The sequence below is a fragment of the Podarcis vaucheri genome, assembly GCF_965113315.1.
Source record: "Podarcis vaucheri genome assembly, chromosome: 18".
Classification (NCBI taxonomy): domain Eukaryota; kingdom Metazoa; phylum Chordata; class Lepidosauria; order Squamata; family Lacertidae; genus Podarcis; species Podarcis vaucheri.
In genome coordinates, this window is record NC_138756.1 from 7,937,101 (window position 1) to 7,959,919 (window position 22,819).

General features: G+C 46.5%; 1 protein-coding gene across 3 annotated transcripts in view; it reads left to right on the forward strand.

Annotated features, from left to right (window-relative positions):
- ACSBG2 (acyl-CoA synthetase bubblegum family member 2) overlaps positions 1 to 21,005 on the forward strand; it is a 41,775-nt gene extending 20,770 nt beyond the window's left edge. For 2 of the 3 annotated variants that reach the window (XM_082206346.1, XM_082206348.1), the window contains exons 7-15: positions 1,841 to 1,990; positions 3,331 to 3,507; positions 5,337 to 5,518; positions 7,221 to 7,262; positions 8,885 to 9,118; positions 10,832 to 11,049; positions 13,058 to 13,197; positions 16,352 to 16,598; positions 19,278 to 21,005. In XM_082206346.1, coding sequence (XP_082062472.1) covers positions 1,841 to 1,990; positions 3,331 to 3,507; positions 5,337 to 5,518; positions 7,221 to 7,262; positions 8,885 to 9,118; positions 10,832 to 11,049; positions 13,058 to 13,197; positions 16,352 to 16,598; positions 19,278 to 19,354 — 1,467 coding nt within the window. In that variant the 3' untranslated portion in view covers positions 19,355 to 21,005. The remainder of the gene's footprint in view (positions 1 to 1,840; positions 1,991 to 3,330; positions 3,508 to 5,336; positions 5,519 to 7,220; positions 7,263 to 8,884; positions 9,119 to 10,831; positions 11,050 to 13,057; positions 13,198 to 16,351; positions 16,599 to 19,277) is intronic. The other variant, XM_082206347.1, reaches the window with a different exon arrangement.
- Positions 21,006 to 22,819: the final 1,814 nt, after the last annotated feature.

Below are 22,819 nucleotides of genomic sequence, written 5' to 3' on the forward strand. Positions count from 1 at the left end.
AAAACCCCGCAGGAACTCACAAGACATTTTCATCTTGCGAAGCAAGCCCATAGGAGATTCGTTTTGCGAAGCACCTCCAAAACGGAAAACTCTTTCGTCTAGCGAGTTTTCCGTCTTGCGAGGCATTCGTCTTGCGGGGCACCACTGTACATTTAAGCGTTTTTTTCCAATTCATAACGATTTCCCAAGGTTTGGAACTGGTTTTCAACTTTGTGATATTATTGCCAGCTATACATCACAATATACCGATATATCACAATGTCTGGAACAATGAAGAAGCATCACATTTTCCCTGCATCGTGATTTTTGCATAGCACTCACACAAACACACACCCTGATTCACAATACTGTATTGGCCCGAATATAAGTCGCACCTTTAAAATTCGAAGGGGGGGGGAATACCCGAATATCCAACAGAAAATTCGGGTATTTTCTGTTGGGTATTTTACGACAAGATGGGAAGAAAGAATTGAGGATACTATTTATGTATGTGACGACAGCAGCAAGAATTTTAATAGCACAAAACTGGAAGACGGGAGAAATACCATCCAAAGAACAATGGCATGAAAAGTTGATGGAATATGCAGAATTAGCAAAATTGACAGATAAATTGCGTGGAAAAGATAATAGTAATTTTGGAAAAGAATGGGAAGCTTTTGTAACATATTTGCAGCAACCGTGTAAAGTATGGACTCTTTGGCAGGGTTTAAATAAACATATATAATGTAACTAGAGAGAACAAGAAAGAGAACAATGTAATAATATACTACTATATATAAACAGCAGAATGCAAAAAGTGGTTTTACAAACCAGAAATGGAAATGGGAGGAAGCCAAGGAAGAGAGGGGAATTCATAAAACGATTATATGGTTAAGTTGAATAATGTATGATATATGTATGAAAACTAATAAAAACTGATTTAAAAAAGAAAGAAAGAAAAGGAAAATACCTGAATATAACCCGCTCCCTTAAATTCCGCAGGCACTCACACCTGTTCCATTTATGTTTCAGCAGCAATATCGTAAAAGCCAATTTTTGTCAGGTCGCGAATTTAAGCCGTGCTTTAACTTTTCACTGTTGGAATTTGAAAGAAAAGAAAAAAATGAGGCTTATATTCAGGCGATTACGGTATACTGCCAGGTCATAAATTAAGAAACCAATATCATGATATGGACTTCAAACCAGTTTGGGATGATATATTGATATATCACCCAGCCCTCATGCGGTCCTGAGCCATGTAAGACTTTATAGGTCAACACCAGCACTTCGGACTGGACCCAGAAACTCGCTGGCAGCCAGTGCAGTTGGGCTGGAATTGGTGTTACATGCTCGAATCACCTTGTTTAAATCTTGTTTAAATAAATAGAGTAAATAGAAATGTAGACCCTTCTTAATCAAGTTCTTCCCTTCTGTGGTTCTGTCTTTTGGTAAAGGAAAGGGGATGGGTAGTGCTGTTGTCTAAACCACCTAGCCTCTATGGCTTGCTGATCAGAAGGTCGGCGGTTCGAATCCCCACGACACGGTGAGCTCCTGTTGCTCTGTCCCAGCTCCTGCCAACCTAGCAGCTCGAAAGCACACCAGTGCAAGTAGATAAATAGGTACCACTGTGACGGGAAGGTAAACGGCGTTTCCGTGCGCTCTGGTTTCCATCACGGTGTCCCGTTGCACCAGAAGCGGTTTAGTCATGTGGCCACATGACCCGGAAAGCTGTGTGCGGACAATTGCCTGCTCCCTCGGCCCGAAAGTGAGATGTGCGCCACAACCCCATAGTCGCCTTGGACTGGACTGAACCATCCAGGAGTCCTTTACCTTTACCCTTGTGTCTCTTTCGTTCATGCAGTGGAGCGAGTTCATGGCGCTTGGGACCAGCGTCTCGGATGACCAGCTTGACAAAATCATCGCGTCCCAGAAGCCCAACCAATGTTGCACCCTGATCTATACCTCGGGGACAACGGGTCAGCCCAAGGGAGTCATGTTGAGCCACGACAACGTGAGTGAGATTCGCCGCTTTGGGAAACTTTCAGGAGAGTCGCAGCCCTGGAGATGAAATCTTATCTCTCTCAAACTGGTCTCTCGTATCAGATACCGGCCACTTGAGTTGTGCAAGAAATCGCCATGGGTGAAAAAGGAGGAATGCAGTTATAATTAAGCCCATTTTGAAACTGGGGGCATGTGGGCGCCTCTGGTGGGGAAGGGCAAAATAATAATAATACAGTGGTGCCTCGCAAGACGAAATTAATCCGTTCCACGAGTCTCTTCGTCTTGCGGTTTTTTCGTCTTGCGAAGCACGGCTATTAACGGCTTTAAGAAAAAGGAAACAAACTCGCAAGAACTCGCAAGACACTTCGTCTTGCGAAGCAAGCCCATAGGGAAATTCATCTTGCGGAACGACTCAAAAAACGGAAAGCTCTTCCGTCTAGCGAGTTTTTCGTCTTGCGAGGCATTCGTCTTGCGGGGCACCACTGTAATAATAATAGTTTGTTTGTACCCCGCCTATCTGGCTGCGTTTCCCCGGCTTCCAACGAGATTAAAAATACATTAAAATATCATACATTAAAAGCTTCCCTGAACAGGGCTGCCTTCAGATGTCTCCTAAATGTCAGGTAGTTGTTTATCTCTTTGACATCTGGTGGGAGGGCATTCCACAGGGCAGGCGCCACCACCGAGAAGGCCCTCTGCCTGGTTCCCTGTAGCTTTGCTTCTCGCAGGGAGGGAACCACCAGAAGGCCCTCGGCGCTGGACCTCAGTGTCTGGGCTGGACGATGGGGGTGGAGATGCTCCTTCAGATATACTGGACCGAGGACATTTAGGGCTTTAAAGGTCAGCAGCAACTCTTTGAATTGTGCTCAGAAACGTACTGGGAGTCAGTGTAGGTCTTTCAGGACCGGTGTTATATGGTCTCGGTGGTTGCTCCCAGTCCCCAGTCTAGCTGCCGCATTCTGGATTAGTTGTAGTTTCTGGGTCACCTTCAAAGGCAGCCCAACGTAGAGCGCATTGCAGTAGTCCAAGCGGGAGATAAACAGAGCATGGACCACTCTGGCCAGACAGTCTGCGGACAGGGAGGGTCTCATCCTGCGTACCAGATGGAGCTGCCCTGGACACAGAATTGACCTGTGCCTCCATGGACAGTCCAAAACGACTCCCAGGCTGCGCTCCTGGTCCTTCAGGGGCACAGTTGCCCAGCACAATATTTTGCTGGAAGCCGCCCAGACTGCCTGGGGAAAACCAGCCAGATGAGCAGGGTATAAATAATAAAAACAATAATTACGTGTGTGTGTGTGTGTGTGTGTGTGTGTGTTGCGTTGTTGCTGAAGTGTCGTGCCTTTGCAGATCACCTGGACGGCCCGGGCAGGAGGCAACTACGTCGGCTTGAGCAAAGCGACGGAGCGTCAGGAGGTGGTGGTCAGCTACCTGCCCCTCAGCCACGTGGCTGCCCAGATGATTGACATCTGGCTGCCCATCACGTTTGGAGTCCACATCTGCTTTGCGCAACCGGACGCTTTGAAGGTGATGTTTGGGAAAATTTAAAACCAAAACCCAGAACCCACAGCCCTGCAAGAACACACAGAAGCACTTGAGTGTTTTTTTCCCATTCCCTATGTCATTTTTTATTAAATCTCCAAAAAGATTCCCCAAAAATTAATCATCATACACAATCTCTTTTTTTTAAAAAAAACCCACAGATTCTTCTTCCTTTTAAAATATTTTTTTATTGCAAAACAATTTACATAAAACAACACAAACATAAACACAGTACCTCAGTAACAACTACACACACACTAACAACAAATGGTATAACTTCACACACTTTTGACTTCCGAATCACCTTATTGTGCTTTCTACACATTCTTAACCTATACACACTTCCTGTTTTATCTATTACATATCACGAATAAATTTTTAAGTTTCCAGCAATCCTTAATATTCAAGATCCAACCTAAACCTGTCAGGAGATCTGCATTTTCACAGAATTGTTTTATATATTCTTTAAAAATTATCCATTCTATACTCATTTCCTGATTTGTATTTCTTCTTATTCTCCCAGTCATTTTTGCAAGTTCCAGGTATCTTATCATCTTCACATGCCAGTCAAGCTTTGTGGGAATTGTCAAGAGTTTTCCAGTTTTTTGCTATTAGGATTCTAGCCGCCGTAGTCACATACATAAAGATGGTTCTATTTTTTTTTTATTTTTTTTTTTTGTATTTCAGTGGACATGATGCCTTTTTCCCCCCTCAAATTTTTTATTGATTTTCAACCTTTAAAACATCACATAAACACATAAAAACATAAAAACACTCAACAAAGAAAACACAGCAATAAACTAAACACAGAAAAAAAAATATTTCTTCTGGTACCCAATTTCTTCACATTAATTGGTGACTTCCTCAAATCCCCACTAACCGAATTTCATTATATCACTTTTATAACAGTTCTCCAAATTCATATTTCTAATAATACTAGCTCCTTTGGTTTACTAAGCTCTTCTCCTTTACTATTTTAATCCTTAATACTTACTAAAACCTATTCCTATTCTACCCCTAAGCCTATTTGATACTTCCAAGGATTTTCTATTTATCTTACCTTATACCACATATTTATCTTATACCATATTTATTTTATACCACAATATATAGCTAAATATTCTTTAGATTTCTTCCAGTCCTATCAGTGGACATGATACCTAACAGAAAGGCTTCTGGGGTTTTCTGGGGAAGGAGAATTTGAAAACCTTTATAAGTTCGTTGTATATTATGTCCCAGATTTCTCGTATCCTCACCCAGTCCCACAAAGTTTCTTCTTGACTGTCCACCCTCCCTTTTCTGATGTTTCCCATTTTAACAGCTGTGTTTACAGCACATAAAAAGGTAAAGGGACCCCTGACCATTAGGTCCAGTCATGGCCGACTCTGGGGTTGCAGTGCTCATCTCACTTTACTGGCCGAGGGAGCCGGCGTACAGCTTCCGGGTCATGTGGCCAGCAGGACTAAGCCGCTTCTGGCGAAACCAGAGCAGCGCACGGAAACGCCCTTTACCTTCCCACCGGAGTGGTACCTATTTATCTACTTGCACTTTGACGTTCTTTCGAGCTGCTAGGTTGGCAGGAGCAGGGACCAAGCAACGGGAGCTCACCCCGTTGCGGGGATTCGAACCGCCTACCTTCTGATCGGCAAGTCCTAGGCTCAGTGGTTTAACCCACAGCGCCACCCGCGTCCCGTTTACAGCACATACATTTTTACTAATCTAAACTCCAGGTCTGCCACTGCAGAATGAACCCCGGACCCCTTTGCTCCCACCTGACCTTCAACTCCCTCTCTCGAAATTTTATGTCCCGCCAGGGCACTTTGGTGGAGACCCTCAAGGAAGTGCGGCCCACGGCGTTCCTGGGGGTCCCTCGCGTCTGGGAAAAGATGCAGGAGAGGATGAAAGCCGCCGGGATGAAGTTCTCTGCCTTGAAGAAGCGGATCGCCGCCTGGGCAAAAGTCGTCGGTCTGGAGACCAACCTGAGACGAATCAATGGGTAGGAAGAACGTGGTGGCATTGTATTGGGTCCCAGACCCCTGGGGGTAGAACAGCAAGGGACCTAATGTACAAAGGTAAAGGGGCCCCTGACCATTAGGTCCAGTCGTGGCCGACTCTGGGGTTGCGGCGCTCATCTCGCTTTATTGGCCGAGGGAGCCGGCGTACAGCTTCCGGGTCATGTGGCCACCATGACTAAACCGCTTCTGGTGAACCAGAGCAGCGCACGGAAACACAGTTTACCTTCCCGCCAGAGCGATACCTATTTATCTACTTGCACTTTGACGTGCTTTTGAACTGCTAGGTTGGCAGGAGCTGGGACAGAGCAACGGGAGCTCACCCCGTCATTGTGGGGATTCGAACCACCTACCTTCTGATCGGCAAGTCCTAGGCTCTGTGGTTTAACCCACAGCGCCACCCACATCCCATGATCTAATGTATAGCGTGCTTTAAATTTCATATCTGTGATCCATAATTTCTCCCGAGCCTTTTCAATATTATGACCTATAGCGTGGTGTAGCGGTTAAGAGCGATGGACTCGTAATCTGGTGAACCGGGTTCACTTCCCCGCTCCTCCACCTGCAGCTGCTGGGTGACCTTGGGCCAGTCACACTTCTCTGAAGTCTCTCAGCCTCACCTCACAGAGTGTTTGTTGTGGGGGAGGAAGGGAAAAGGAGAATGTTAGCCGCTTTGAGACTCCCTAAGGTGAGTGAAAGCCAAGATATCAATCCAAATTCTTCATCTTCGTCGTCTTCTTCTCCTCCTTGTCGTCGTCCTCCTCCTCAACGTATCATTGCTGAATGAATGAATGAATGAATCTTTATGCGTCAGCCATCGGTCATAGCAATAAAACAACAATACGATGTACAAAGAATAGAAATAAGAAGTCAATTATATAAAATACATTTTAGAGTTTTGAATCAATAGTCAAATAGTGGGTGTTATTCTGATTGCCCCAGCTAGAAACCTTGACACCTTTGCTGTCGCCTTCTCATCTTGATCTGCCAAGAGAAAGGACACTGGGGCATATAGGGTGGTCTCAGTGGCCGCTCTGTCACCAGTCTTCCCTGCAAGAAGTGAGGTTACAGGGAACCAGGCAGAGGGCCTTCTCGGTGGTGGCACCCACCCTGTGGAATGCCCTCCAATCAGATGTCAAGGAAATAAACAACTATCTGATGTTTAGAAGACATCCCTGTTTAGGGAAGTTTTTAATGACTGATGTTTTAATGTGTTTTTAATCTTTTGTTGGAAGCCACCAGCCAGATGGGCGGGGTATAAATAAATTATCATTACCATTACCATTATCATTATCCTTACCATTATTACTTTTCCTTCCAGTAGCACCTTAAAGACCAACTAAGTTAGTTCTTGGTATGAGCTTTCGTGTTCTTCAGATATTATACTTCTTCAGGTATCTGAAGAAGTGTGCATGCACACGAAAGCTCATACCAAGAACTAACTTAATTGGTCTTTAAGGTGCTACTGGAAGGAATTTTTTTATTTTGACTATGGCAGACCAACACGGCTACCTATCTGTAATTATTACTTTTATTATTATAGTATGGCAGCTACCATTATTACCATTATTATTATAGTATGGCAGCGTTCCGCTTGGACCCTGCAAAACTCAAGAGCTTCACAAACTTGTGAAACTCCTGATAAGATGAGGGGGCCTTTTCTTCTTCTTTCCTCCCCCCATTCAGACTTAAAACTGGAGGCTCGCAACGCTCAAGGGAAGAAGACAGGTATAACTTTTTAAAGAAGTTTGTATGGTTAAACCTGCACTGTTGAGAAGCACCCACCCACCCACACACCAGTTGTTGTTGTTGTGCCTCTTTATCAACAGGATTTTGAAGCCCTGCTGTGAAAGGCTGTAACTGTTTTTAATATAGAATCATAGAATAGAGTTGGAAAGGGGACCATGAATTATTACTATTGGTGTTTACCGGCTTAAGGAGACTATCAGAAGAGATCATAAAGAAAGAAAGAGAAAATATATGAACAAGATGTGATGTGGAAACAGCAAGATAAGATGGGATAGAATTATGAACTGATTTGGGCTGATTGGGACATTAACACAGCGGCAAGAAGATGATCAGAATTCCCCTTCGGATCTTGAAATATGGGTCCCCCCAACAAAATTTGAAAATTTGGCTTTGTAATTCGGAATTTATGCGATATGATTTAATTTGATGTGATTGGCCAGTTAATAAAAATTATTTTTTAAAAAAGGAAAGGGGACTCTGAAAATCATCTAGTCCTATCCCCTGCAATGCTGGACTGTACAGTTGTCGATCGAACCTGCAACGATCAAATTCTTCTGATTATTTCACTACTTGTTGGTTGCTGCCCTGGTCTAGTCTGGGAGGAAGGGCACAAGAGGCAAACTCAACAATTGAAATAAATACTGATTTTAAAGAAGAAAATGTTTGCAGGATATTGGTTTGGTCCCCGTCCCCCCGTCCCCCCCCCCCCCGCGATCATTTTAGCGATTTCCTCCCTGACGGCCAAATCCCAGCTATGTCTTGGGAATCTCCGAACATTTTAAGTAACCCTTACTTAAAAAATCAGTGTCAAAATGTTAGGGAGCAAATCGGATTTGAAGTGAGAGCAGCAGCGGGGAGTGAAATCTTCATTTTTCCTGTGAGATTAGGTGAAGGTATAGCGTAACTCTAATACGCAGCAGAAATTGAAATTTTGAGGGAACCATGGAAGGAGGGAGGGGAATGGTGGATTGATAAATCTGAAACGTTGTTCAAAAAAACACATAAAAATAAATGAAACAGTAATAATATATTGGGAGCTGTTGATCTCCCATCATAGAATTGTAGCATTGTTAAAAGATAAAGGGACCCCTGACCATTAGGTCCAGTCGTGGCCGACTCTGGGGTTGCGGCTCTCATCTCGCTTTATTGGCCGAGGGAGCTGGCGTACAGCTTCCGGGTCACGTGGCCAGCAGGACTAAGCCGCTTCTGGCGAACCAAAGCAGCGCACAGAAACGCCGTTTACCTTCCCACCGGAGTGGAACCTATTTATCTACTTGCACTTTGATGTGCTTTCGAACTGCTAGGTTGGCAGGAGCAGGGACCGAGTGACGGGAGCTCACCCTGTCGCGGGGATTCGAACCACCGACCTTCTTATCGGCAAGCCCTAGGCTCTGTGAGGCATCTTAAGTCCAACTACCTGCAATGCAGGAATATTTTTACCCGATGTGGGGCTCGAATCCAAGACCCCGAGATCAAAAGTCTCAACCGGCGCGACACAACCACGCAAGCAGAACGAATCGTTGACACTCACTGAGAGAGTTCTAGCCATGGACTGAACCTAGGTTCTTTTCTGTAAATTGCTGTCTGTCTAATTTCCACAGTTCCGACGAGCTTCCTCTGAATTTCCGCCTGGCCCGGAGCTTTGTCTTCAAGAAAGTGCGTAAACAGTTGGGCCTGGACCGCTGCACCAAATGTTACACGGGAGCCGCTCCCATCACAAGAGACACCCTGGAATATTTCCTGAGCCTCGACATTTGTATATATGAGCTATACGGCATGAGCGAGAGTTCAGGGCCTCACACGGCTTCGTTCCCGAGTTCGTACAAACTGGGAAGGTAAGGGCGTAATTTGTATTTATTTTTGTTTTTGTTTTTAAATGATATTTATTGAAACAAAAGAATTAAAAAAAATACACAAAAAAGACAAAATTACAAAAAAGAAAAAAGAATAGAAACATAAAAAGAAAAAGAAAAAATAAAACCATCCTTTTCAAATTCTCCACTTTCTTTACCTTCTTTCCCTGACCTCCTCCCCCTCCCGTCTCTTGTATCTTGATTAGTAGTTGTCACAGCAAATCCTTTCCATAGTTCATAATATTTTGTCATTGTTATCTTACTCTATTCTCATTTTATCTTATAAAAACGACCTTAAAGCTTAAAGCTTAAATCTTTTTTATCAATTTCTCAAAACCATTACCCTTTTACCAAATTCTTTAAATATTTTAACCAGAGCCAAGTTATTTCATTTCAACATTTTCCCAACATTCATAAAACTTTTCTGGTAATAGTAATACTAAAAAAAAAAGTTCAATCCAATCTTCTTCCAGTAATTTGTATTTATTTTGGGAGAGGGGGTGATCCTGCAACTTTTGTTGGAATCAATAGTCAAATAGTGGGTGTTGTTCTGATTGCCCCAGCTAAAAACCTTGCCACCTTTGCTGTCGCCTTCTCATCTTGATGTGCCAAGAGAAAGGACACTGGGGCAGTGGCTGGGCGACCCGGAATGGACAATAAAAGAGGGGTGATAATCTCATTCCTCAAGTCTTTATAAAGAGGGCAAGCCAGAAGGGCATGCGCCACCGATTCATGACTGCCATCTCCACAGGGACATAAGCGTTTTGCGTGTGGCATCTGTTGGAATCGTCCCTCAAGTCCAGCCGAGGGCAGTACATTCAATCTTGCAAGAGTAAAAGCGCGTCTATATTTTAGAATTGCTAGGTTACGCAGATAGGGTGGTCTCAGCGGCTGCTCCCAGTCACCAGTCTTCCCTGCGAGAAGTGAGGTTACAGGGAACCAGGCAGAGGGCCTTCTCGGTGGTGGCACCCGCCCTGTGTTTTGCGGATTTAAAAACGACAAGCCCCCTCCCCGATTGCTTTTAAATTGGGCCTGTTCTCTGCCCCGTACCAAAACTGTTTTGCAGAATTCGGAGAAGCCCGTAATCCGACCGACCCCTGTGTTCGGATCTGCGTGCAAACCCAGAATAATTGAACTAAGTCTTGTTTGCTTTAAAATAAGGACCGCCAGAACAGTATCTTCCCCCACCACTGCTTATGAAAGCATGCGTACTCAACTTTTTGGCCTTGAAAGGACAGACGGACACACACCCCTGACCATTTTGGGCAGCGTCTCAAAAACTTTAAAGGCAATAAAATAAACTTGCAAACTATAAGAAACAGGAGTTTGATAAAAACCAACCAAAACATAAATTGGGAGGCTTAGTGTAAGCCGCACCCCTAAATAAGCCTTGCACCTTTGAAATTTTTAGAAATGTAATTTGGAAATGTATGTAATATTGAGCAGCAAACAATAAGGGTGGTTAGTGAAACATCAAGGCAGCGGAGCAGGAAGACGACTTTTTAATTTGTATTAGATGTGACTCGATTTGATGTTACTTCGTTTTGTAAAGATGAAAGGGGATAGAAATCGATAGGGGAAGAGGGGGAAGCCCCATCGTATCAGACAGAGCATGCGAGCTGTTTTCCTTTTGGGAAAGGGGCAAGTCAGTTGGTCTCGACTGCTCACAAGCCGCTTTTCCTGCATTTCCCCCAGTTCCGGCAAAGAGATCACGGGCTGCAGAACGATGCTCTTCAAGCCGGACTCCGAAGGCGTCGGGGAAATTTGCTTCGCTGGGCGCCATGTCTTTATGGGTTACCTGAACATGGAAGACAAGACCAAAGAGGCCATTGACGATGAGGGCTGGCTCCATTCGGGAGACCTTGGCAGGCACGACACAGACGGGTTCCTGTATATCACGGGAAGAATCAAAGGTAAAAAAAGGCCCCCTTCTCAGTCCTCGGAAGAACCAGAATCCTTATTTTTTTTTGGAATTTGCATTTTAGTTATTTGTTAACATTCTTATATTACAGTGGTGCCCCGCAAGACGAATGCCTCGCAAGACGGAAAACCCGCTAGACGAAAGAGTTTTCCGTTTTGGAGGTGCTTCGCAAAACGAATTTCCTATGGGCTTGCTTCGCAAGACGACAATGTCTTGCGAGTTCCTGCTGGTTTTTTTCCCCTTTCCCCCCCCTTTTTCTAAGCCACTAAGCCGCTTATCAGCTGATCCGATCAGCAGATAAGCCGCTAAAAGCCTCTAATAGCGCTAAGCCGTTAATCCGTCAATGGGCTTGCTTTGCAAGACGAAAAAAAACCGTTAGACGAAGAGAATCACAGAACAGATTCTTTTCGTCTTGCGAGGCACCACTGTACATCGGTAAACATCATATTACATTTCAGGACTTACTATAATATAATTTCCATCATGTATACACAAAGTGCCATATTTTTCGCTCTATAAGACGCACCCGACCATAAGACGCACCTAGTTTTAGAGGAGGACAACAAGGGGGGAAAAATATTCTCTCCCTCTCTGCTCAGCGCCTCTCCAGCGAAGCGGGAAGAGAAATAGAAGGGGCTCCGTTTCTCCTCCCGCTTCACTGAAGGGGCGCTGCGCAGAGAGGGAAAGCTGTGCAGCGCCTCTCCAGCGAAGCGAAGCCAGGAGAGCAAGAGGGGATCAGTGCGCACCTATCCCTCTTCATCTCCTGGCTTCAGGAATAGCCGCCCAAAGCCTCCTGAGCTGTGGTGCCCGGAATTGGACACCGTATTCCAGGTGTGGTCTGACCAAGGGAGAACAGAGTGGTACAGTGGTACCTGGGGTTACATACGCTGCAGGTTACAGACTCCGCTAACCCAGAAATAGTGCTTCAGGTTAAGAACTTTGCTTCAGGACGAGAACAGAAATCATGCAGTGGCAGCAGCAGGAGGCCCCATTAAAGTGGTGCTTCAGGTTAATAACAGTTTCAGGTTAAGAACGGACCTCCGGAACGAATTACAGTGGTACCTCGGGTTAAGTACTTAATTCCAGCAATTAGTAATAATAATACATTTCTATTGCTGCGATTAAATATTTTTTATTAGGTTTTCAAATACATAAAGCAGAGTAAGTTATCGTTGGAAACAAGCAGATATAATTATGCTTCCCTCAGTCAGTAAACAAACATACACAGAACTACTATAACAAATAAACGAATTCATTTAAAACAACCTAAATCCCACCCACAAACTAAAGACCTTTTGGTTCTAAGTACAGTGGTACCTTGGGGACGCGGGTGGCGCTGTGGGTAAAACCTCAGTGCCTAGGACTTGCCGATCGTATGGTCGGCGGTTCGAATCCCCGCGGCGGGGTAAGCTCCTGCCTTTTGGTCCCAGCTCCTGCCAACCTAGCAGTTCGAAAGCACCCCTAAGTGCAAGTAGATAAATAGGTACCGCTTTATAGCGGGAAGGTAAACGGCGTTTCCGTGTGCTGCGCTGGTGCAGGCTCGCCAGAGCAGCTTCATCACGCTGGCCACGTGACCCGGAAGTGTCTCCGGACAGCGCTGGCCCCCGGCCTCTTAAGTGAGATGGGCGCACAACCCTAGAGTTGGACACGACTGGCCCGTACGGGCAGGGGTACCTTTACCTTTACAGTGGTACCTTGGGTTAAGAACTTACTGTGTTCCAGAGGTCCGTTCTTAACCTGAAACTGTTCTTAACCTGAAGCACCACTTTAGCTAATGGGGCCTCCCACTGCCGCCGCACCGCCGGAGCACGATTTCTGTTCTCATCCTGAAGCAAAGTTCTTAACCCGAGGTATTTCTGGGTTAGCGGAGTCTGTAACCTGAAGCGTCTGTAACCTGAGGTACCACTGTAAGTACTTAACCCGAGGTACCACTGTACTATGAAATGTAGCTCAGGTGTGTTTAGGTTCCTGATGGCTCATGCCGTGTCGTCTCCTTCCAGAGCTAATCATCACAGCCGGTGGCGAAAACATCCCTCCAGTCCCTATCGAGGATGCCATTAAAGAGGCCGTCCCCATCCTCAGCAACGTCATGTTGATAGGGGACAAGGCCAAATTCCTTGCAATGCTCATGACTCTGAAGGTAAGTCCTGCTATTTCCTGTCTCCTTCCCCAATCTTTTTTTTTTTAATAATTTTTATTGATTTTAACATATAAATTATAAAATGTACCACAAACCGTATCACTTATACAATCTTTTTAGACTTCCATCAGCACCTCTGATGATCCACCGTTTTAACCACTTCTTAGGCATTTCTTAACTTTATATTGCCTTTACATCTCTTAACAAGTTACAGATAGGTAGCCGTGTTGGTCTGCCATGGTCAAAATAAAAAAATTCCTTCCAGTAGCACCTTAAAGACCAACTAAGTTAGTTCTTGGTATGAGCTTTCGTGTGCATGCACACTTCTTCAGATACACTGAAACAGAAGTTGCCAGATCCTTCTATATAGTGAGAAGGTGGGGAGGGGTATTACTCAGAAGGGTGGTGGGAATGGGAGATTGGCAGATAGCTGAGATGAGCCTGTTGACGACTCTTAACGACTGCAATAGGTCTTACATCTCTTAACAAATCATCCTTCCCCTTCTCCATTTTTGCAATACTTCCAATAATACTCCTCACAAAACGTCTTGCAAACCTACAAACGTCGTCTGTTCTTCACAATTACTTTTCAAACAGTCCGTAAATTTACTCCAGTCTTCCGTGAATTTCTGGTCCCGCCGGTTTCGAATCCTTCCTGTTAGTTTATCTAGTTCTGCATAGTCCATTAACTTCATCCTCCATTCTTCAATCGTCGGTGTCTCCTTTCCCAATCTTGACGTGTGTTTCCGTGTCAGGGCCGTTACTGCGAGTGGGACAGCCGCAAAGCTTGTTATAAGAAAAAACTGCTCCCTTTCCGCAGTGGTGTCCAAACTTTTTTCAAAGAGGGCCAGATCTGATGAAGTGAAGGGCCGTGAGGGCCGACCACAGTTGACCTTTTTTTTAGGATTGAAGTTGTTGAGGTTTTTTTTTTTAGGATTTTACCCTAGGAAATAAACTTTGAAGGTGACCTGGAAACTGCAATTAATTGAGAATGCGGCAGCTAGACTGGGGACTGGGAGTGGCCGCCGAGACCACATAACACTGGTTCTGAGAGATCTGCATTGGCTCCCAGTACGCTTCCAAGCACAATTCAAAGTGTTGGTGCTGACCTTTAAAGCCCTAAACGGCCTCGGTCCTGTATACCTGAAGGAGCATCTCCACCCCCATCGTTCAGCCACTGAGGTCCAGCTCCGAGGGCCTTCTGGCGGTTCCCTCATTGCGAGAAGTGAGGTTCCAGGGAACCAGACAGAGGGCCTTCTCGGTGGTGGCGCCCGCCCTGTGGAACACCCTTCCAGCAGATGTGAAGGAAATAAGCAGCTATCCTATCTTTAAAAGACATCTGAAGGCAGCCCTGTTCAGGGAAGTTTTTAATATTTAACACTGTACTGTTTAACACTTGATTGGGAGCTGCCCAGAGTGGCTGGGGAAACTCAGCCAGATGTACGGGGTATAAATAATAAATTATTATTATTATTATTAGGACCAGATTAAACTGACCTGTGGGCCGGATTAGGTCCCCGAAACTGACTTTGGACATGTCTGCCTTATGGGGTATTCCGGAGCCCTTATAGAGCCCTTAAGTGGGTTCCCTATCCGTAGGAGGAAATAAGAGAGGCCAACCAGAGAATATTGAGAAGCAAAGCAGCTAGTAAGCTTGATCTTTATTAAAGTTTTGCAACAGGGTCCCCACTCACCACACGCAGGAGAGAGGAGAACCCCAAACAATGGTACGCAAGCCCTTATATAGACTCTTGAAATTGTTCTCCCAAGACCTCCCCCCCAAAAAAACCCCACACATCATACATACATCACAGAATGGGGCGGTCTACAGCAGAAATCCTGTCTGCCAGGATACCTGATAATGGTCACTGATGGCATTACCTGGGCAGCCTGGTCATTCTTTTTTTAGCTCCTGAGTCCAGGTCACAGGCTCACCCTATTCATTCACAAATACGCCCTTAAGACAGGATTTGCAAGTGGAAAAGCAATGGGAAGACATTCCCCATTTGCCTCCCTTTCTGCAAAGGAATATTTGACGCCACTGGGAGAGTCAAAATGGCTTCAGGATGGCTCTCCCGTACTATTTCAGACACATGGTTCATATATTTAGATAGATGAATATGAGCATTTATGAATATTTATTCTATATTTGAGACCTTAACATTCTGGTAACAAGCTGTTCATGAAGTTGACTCTTTATTCAGCACAGCACAGACATAGAGAGCACAGCAACTCTTTCCTGTAGATCTTGCCTCTCCCCTCCCCAAGGCAGTTGTGTCAGGAGTTCAGCCTACTCTCGAGTAGGACCCTTGCAGAGATACATGCCCAACTGGCATGTTCTCTCCCTCCTGGTCAATCGTTTGGGAGGTTCATAAGCTTTCTTCAGCCCGAACATCACAGCAACCGATGCCAACCGACACCAGCACACTTAGGGATCCGCAGAGTTTGTGTAACAGAACTCAGCATTTTGGCTAATCTACTTTATTTACATATGAACACACACAGAGCCCTGCAACATGGCTCCCTCTCTCTCTAGCATCAGACAGCAAAGAGAAAAAGAACAAAGGACAAGAGTCCCACTTCACGGAACACAGTAACACAAACATCCTGTCTCCGTCACTTCCCACGCTGTGGAGTCAAAACATACACCGTCATGTGATAGACAAGAATCCCATGACTGCAATCGTGGAGCAGGAATCCTAACAAGTTGCAGGGACTGTGTCTTCCCACAACTGGCTGTGCTGCTCCTGGGTCCTTCCCAAGCGATCTGAGATTCTGCCAGCGTGTCTGTCTGTACTACACCCTCTTCACACCTCTTCTGGTTCTGGGAGACTAGCAGGGAAGGGAGCAGGAGGGGGAGACCTTTCATCTCTTGTCTCCTGGCTCCCCTTTCCTCCAGCCTGATTTCTGCACTGCTCTCTGCCACAGACTCTCCCTTCTCCCGAAGCCCTGTCACTCTTTCAACTACCTCCTCCTCATTCTGCTCCCTTGTTTTCTCCCTCTGAGAGGGGGAGAATATGGCCTAACTTCTTCAGTCCAGTAATTCAGCAGAACTTGGGTTGGAAAGCTGTGTGGAAAGGATCTTGGTCCACGTTGTGGCCTCCTGTGTTGGCTGACGCACCTGCGCCGCTCCTTTTGAATTCTCCCGTTCCAGTGCATGGTGAACCTAGAAACCGGAGACCCGGAAGACGCGCTGACGCCTCAAGCCATCGAGTTCTGCCATAAACTGGGCAGCAAGGCCACCAAAGTGTCCGACATTGTGAACAGCAAAGACCCGGCGGTGTACAGCGCCATTCAGAAAGGGGTCACGTCCGTCAACGAACGAGCCACTTCGAACGCTCAGAAAATCCAAAAGTGGATGCTTCTAGACAAAGATTTCTCCATCGCAGGCGGAGAACTGGGTGAGTGGGTGAAGCAGGTATCCTTTTCCTTCAATAGTCGCGTTTTTATTGAACTTTAAAATCTTACCATACGTACAGTGGTGCCTCGCAAGACGAAAAGAATCCGTTCTGTGATTCTCTTCGTCTAGCGGTTTTTTCATCTTGCGAAGCAAGCCCATTGAAGGATTAGCGGATTAGCGCTATTAGCGGCTTTTAGCGGCTTATCTGCTGATTGGATCAGCTGATAAGCGGCTTAGCGGCTTAGAAAAAGGGGGGGAGGGAAAAAACCAGCAGGAACTCACAAGACATTGTCGTCTTGCGAAGCAAGCCCATAGGAGATTCGTTTTGCGAAGCACCTCCAAAACGGAAAACTCTTTCGTCTAGCGAGTTTTCCGTCTTGCGAGGCATTCGTCTTGCGGGGCACCACTGTATTCCAAGTTCCACATTTGTTATGTTTCTCTTTAAACTTAAGAACAGCACTCCAGGCTGTTCTTACTTCCTATCCCTGACGCAGATGGCCCTATCGTCTAAACCACTGAGCCTCTTGGGCTTGCCGATCAGAAGGTCGGCGGTTCGAGTCCCCGCGACGGAGTGAGCTCCCGTTGCTCTGTTCCAGCTCCTGCCAACCTAGCACAGGAGTAGTCAACCTAAGGCCCGGGGGCCAGATCCGGCCCAAGAGCCTTCTAAATCCGGCCCGCGGACGGTCCGGGAATCAGCGTGTTTTTACATGAGTAGAATGTGTCCTTTGATTTAAAATGCATCTCTGGGTTATTTGTGGGGTCTGCCTGATGTTTTGACATGAGTAGAAAGTGTGTTTTTATTGAAAATGCATCTTTGGGTTATTTGTGGGCCATAGGAATTCGTTCATTCCCCCCCCAAAAAAAATCATAGTCCAGCCCCCCACAAGGTCTGAGGGACAGTGGACTGGCCCCCTGCTGGAAAAGTTTGCTGACCCCTGAGCAGTTTGAAAGCACGCCAGTGCAAGTAGATAAATAGGTACTGCTGTGACAGGAAGGTAAACGGCGTTTCTGTGCGCTCTGGTTTCCGTCCCGTTGCACCAGAAGTGGTTTAGTCCTGCTGTCCACATGACCCGGAAAGCTGTCTGCGGACAAACGCCGGCTCCCTCGGCCTGAAAGCAAGATGAACGCCACAACCCTAAAGTCGCATTTGACTGGACTTAACCGTCCGGGGTCCTTTACCTTTTACCTCTCAACCCATTTACATCCTGCCTTCTTGTAAACATTTCCCCTAAGAAATATCCCTCTATTTCATATGTTATCAGTATTTCAAATCCTGCTCGTGATTTCATCTGATTACGGTATTTTTTCAGATATTCCAAAAGGGGCTTTCATTCTTCCATGCGTAGTCCATCGTGTTGGTTTCTTATTTATGCTCTGTAGTTTTCTTAAAGGTAAAGGGACCCCTGACCATTAGGTCCAGTCGTGACCGACTCTGGGGTTGCGGCGCTCATCTCACTTTACTGGCCGAGGGAGCCGGCATATAGCTTCCTGGTATGTGGCCAGCATGACTAAGCCACTTCTGGCGAACCAGAGCAGCACACAGAAACACTGTTTACCTTCCCACCGGAGGGGTACCTATTTATCTACTTGCACTTTGATGTGCTTTTGAACTGCTAGGTTGGCAGGAGAAGGGACCGAGCAACGGGAGCTCACCCCGTCGCAGGGATTCGAACCGCCGACCTTCTGATCGGCATGTCCTAGGCTCTGTGGTTTAACCCCCAATGCCACCTGCTTCCCTTTTTATGCTCTTAGTTTTTGCTTTAAAATCCATTCTTCTTTTGTTGGTGTTTTCTCTTCTTTCCAGTTCTGCATATGCAAGGTTCTGGCTGCTGCTGTTGCATGAGTAAATAAATCTTTAGTTACTGTTTTGCTTTGCAATGGGCTGGATTGGATTACCCTCGGGGGTCCCAGTGCCATGATACTATGAAAAAACACTACAGAAGGTTAAAAATTCTGAAATGGGTAAATGAAGGAATGGTTCGCCAAGACGCATCAGCAAAATTCCCAAGTAGTTTTTGGGTGGAGTGGGGTTGGCAGCCCCTGGTCTGCACTGAGTAGCAGCTGCTGCCCAGGGTTTAAAACGGGACCCTCACGATCATCCAGTCCAACCCCAAGAAATATGCAACCTTGTCCCTTCCGGGGATCAAACCTGCAACCTTGGCCTTAAAAAAGGTAGAGGGACCCCTTGACCATTAGGTCCAGTCGTGGCCGACTCTGGGGTTGCGGCGCTCATCTCGCTTTATTGGCCGAGGGAACCGGCGTACAGCTTCCGGGTCATGTACCCAGCATGACTGAGCCGCTTCTGGCGAACCAGAGCAGCGCACGGAAACGCCGTTTACCTTCCCGCCGGAGTGGTACCTATTTATCTACTTGCACTTTGACGTGCTTTTGAGCTGCTAGGTTGGCAGGAGCAGGGACCGAGCGACGGGAGCTCACCCTGTCGCGGAGATTCGAACCGCCGACCTTCCGATCGGTAAGTCCTAGGCTCTGTGGTTTAACCCACAGTGCCACCCGCGTCCCTTTGCAACCTTGGCCTTATCAGCAACAATTTGAACCCCCTGAGCTATCCAGGAAGCTCCTTGGAGACGGTGCCAGGAATCGAACCTGGACTTTCTTCGGAGAAGCCTTGTGTTTTCTCCAGCCTTTCTGGACAGATCCTAACACTTTCTCTTGTTTCCAGGCCCCACAATGAAACTAAAGAGGCCCGTGGTCGCCAAGATGTACAAACAGCAAATAGACCAGCTTTACGCGAACTAAACGAGCACCTAACGATCGCCGGCCCGCCGGCCTGCCTCTATCAGAAGTCCAATCTTCGCTGCACGGACCGTCTTCCTATGGAAAGAGAAGCGCCGCAGTCTCTCGCTCCTCTTTCCTCTACCCTTATTGAAAAACGAGGTTTCAATAAAGGCAGCTCCCCGAATTCAGCTTGGTTTCTCTCCTCGCCAGTTGCTCCCTGTCCCTCCCACCCCTTCCAAAGCCAAGTATTTCGGCTGCAAAACACCAGCGGCCTTTTCTGCTTTTCTGTCTCTCCCTCACACTTCCTGGGCTTGGTTTTGGAACCCTGTTTTGGCACAGGACTCCAGCCTGCTCTTGTGGCTTTGCACCCGGGCAAGGTCTCTTTTCTGCCACCTCTGTGTCTTTCACAACCCACCCTCACCCTTTCTTGAAATTGAATGTACAGAAAGTGTGGCTTTTGTCCCCTAACTGTGCCTTGCAGGGGGGCGGGGAAACCCTGTGGTTTAGACATGCAAATAATGCACGTCTCCTGTCCCCACGGTCTAAACAGAATTCTATTCTAGCAAGCGGCTGGCGGGAGTTGCAGTGAAACCATCTCTCCACTGAACCGACTTCCTTTCTTCTTTGGTGAAACGCGGCACAACTTTATAGTTGTGTGAGCTTTCCCCCACCCTCTCCCACAGAGACCCACGACCCACCGAGAAACAACCACAGATGTCTTTCACGTGTGGATAAAAGGAAATCCGGTGCACTCACTAAAATCCTTATTATTATTATTATTTATATTTTGGAGTCTGTTCACTTGGTGAGACTCGACTGTAGCATCCGTTCGCGTGGAGCCTTTTCCGCAGAAACACAGGCAGCAGCGACTCTTACGAATGTTTCCCCTGTCCTCCTGGCAACCAGATTTTAGCGGTTCCTCCTGCGCCACTGAGGAAACGTTGGAAGGTGGTGGGACCTTGGAAAATCCTTGCCTGTGAACATGCTTTTTGCCCTCTGGGGGAAATGAGCACATGGGGACTCCCTGGCATGCAAGAAAGGACTCTAAAACTCTTATCTGAAAGTTGTGCCCATTCAATCATGCCACAAGCGTTGCCAGGCTGGGAGAACTTCCGTGTAGCTTTCTGGGGCTGGTTCCTGTTGTTTTATTTCCCTCTCCTTTTTTTCCTGTACTTGCTACCTTGACTACAGATGTAAGTCCTACCCACAGCAAAATAATTCTGGGAGATATTTGCTCCCCAATGCCTCTTGTTTATGCTGAAGCTGTTAAACCTCGTTGTGGAGAGACACAATATGTTCTGGCGTGCTGCAGAGTTGAGAAATAGCCTTATGGGGGTATTGTTGTAGGGTGTTTGGGGTTTTGTTTTGTTTTTTTTTTTTAGAGAGAGAGAGAGTTGTGCCCGTGCAGGGATAGAGGGAGGTGTTTGGGGGTAAAGCGAGGAGCTGTTGACGTCCAAAGAAAATACTTCCGGAATGTAAATTGCACTGGGTATTTGGTGTTGTGGTTAAATCATGTTTGCAATTGAATGTATTGGGATTAAATTAGCGGGGCAGGAGAGAGTCCTTTTGTACCCCCTCAAAAAAAGACAATGTTTGCTATGAGCCCAAGGTTTATGTACACCTCTCCTACCCTGTTGGAATGAGTGTTTAATAAAATTTCCGAATATCTCAAGCCTTGGCCTTTGTTTTTCCCCTTTCGTTCTCCTCCTAAATAATACTGCTCCTTAGTGTGTGTTCTCCGGTTTTAAAGGGTACTGCTTCTCAGTAAGCAAACACCTTGGACTTAAGTTGTCCGGGCTGAAACATTTGCTGCATTGTGGGTGTGGAGTTTTAATTGGCTATTTTATCGGTGCTTTGCATTTCAATAGCTTTACTTCCCTTGAGCCGAACAGAGAACAGGGCAGAACGCAAATAGCTTCTGGGCCAAAGTCATCTTTAGGTCTGCCATCTTGATTCAAAATGGCACCCAAACATGGACAAAGACCACTGCCTCCATCTTGGGAGCCGTTGCGGCAACTTGGGCAACAATATATTCGGAAGCATCCAAAAAAGACACAATTGCGACCCATTGTGTCAAACTGGGCAGCCACGCCTTCAGAATGCTCCAAATCGCCGCAGTTTGGACCTAAAATGGGTGCAGTGATGTCAAAATGTGCGGGGATATCTTTAGAGACCTACATGTTGGCACAGTTGGGGCCTGTCATGCCAAGAACTGGCGAAATTCGTACCAAGCGCAGGTTTTGGTCCGCCATCTTGATTCAAAATGGCGGCCACTGGATCAACGTCAACACAAATTCCACGAGCAACCCTCCTGCTGAGTTCGAAATTGGCGCAATTTGGACCCGTTGCGTCAAAAACCAGACGTAAGTCGCATCCAAGTCATGTTTCGGATTAGCACCGTGGTTTGAAACGACAGCTGCCATCCCATCCAAACATCGAGAACGGCTGTTCTCTTGCCAGGTTTGGTGGTCCAAGCGCACTACTTTCCAAAAACGCATCGTAAATCGCTCAAGTCCTTTCTGTTGTTGTTTTGGTGCTCGTCTATAATGAATGGAGATAAATACTGTGGGTGCCAATGCAAAATGGCTGCCATTTGCGGAAGAAAAAGAGGGGACTTTACTTTGTACCAGTGAGTAAAGGTAAAGGGACCCCTGACCGCTAGGTCCAGTTGTGACCGACTCTGGGGTTGCGGCGCTCATCTCACTTTACTGGCCGAGGGATCCGGCGTACAGCTTCCGGGTCATGTGGCCAGCATGACTAAGCCACTTCTGGCGAACCAGAGCAGCGCACGGAAACGCCGTTTACCTTCCCGCTGGAGTGGTACCTATTTATCTACTTGCACTTTGACGTGCTTGCGAACTGCTAGGTGGGCAGGAGCAGGGACCGAGCAACGGGAGCTCACCCCGTCATTGCGGGGTGTACCAGTGAGTACAGACGCACAAAAATCCCTGTTTATATCTACCGAACACACACCGGCAGACATTCACACACAACAGTCCCTTGCTTTCAACCGGGGTGCAGGGACGCCGTCTTGCAGTCTTGATTCACAAAGAGCAGGGGTCAGCAATCTTTTTCAGCAGGGGGCTGGTCCACTGTCCCTCAGACCTTGTGGGGGGCTGGACTATATTTTTTTTTTTTGGGGGGGGGGGAGATGCACGAATTCCTATGCCCCACAAATAACCCAGAGATGCATTTTAAATAAAAGGACAGTCTACCCATGTAAAAACATGCTGATTCCCAGACCGTTCGCGGGCTGGATTTAGACGGTGATTGGGCCGGATCTGGCCCCCGGGGCCTAATAATAATAATAATAATAATAATAATAATAATATAATTTATTTATACCCCACCCATCTGGCTGGGCCTCCCCAGCCACTCTGGGCGGCTTCCCAAAAAAAATAATATCTTAGTTTGCCTACCCATGGCAGAGTGCATGGGATGATTTAATGCAATTATTTCCAGGGCCACAGATAAAGGCGAATGCTC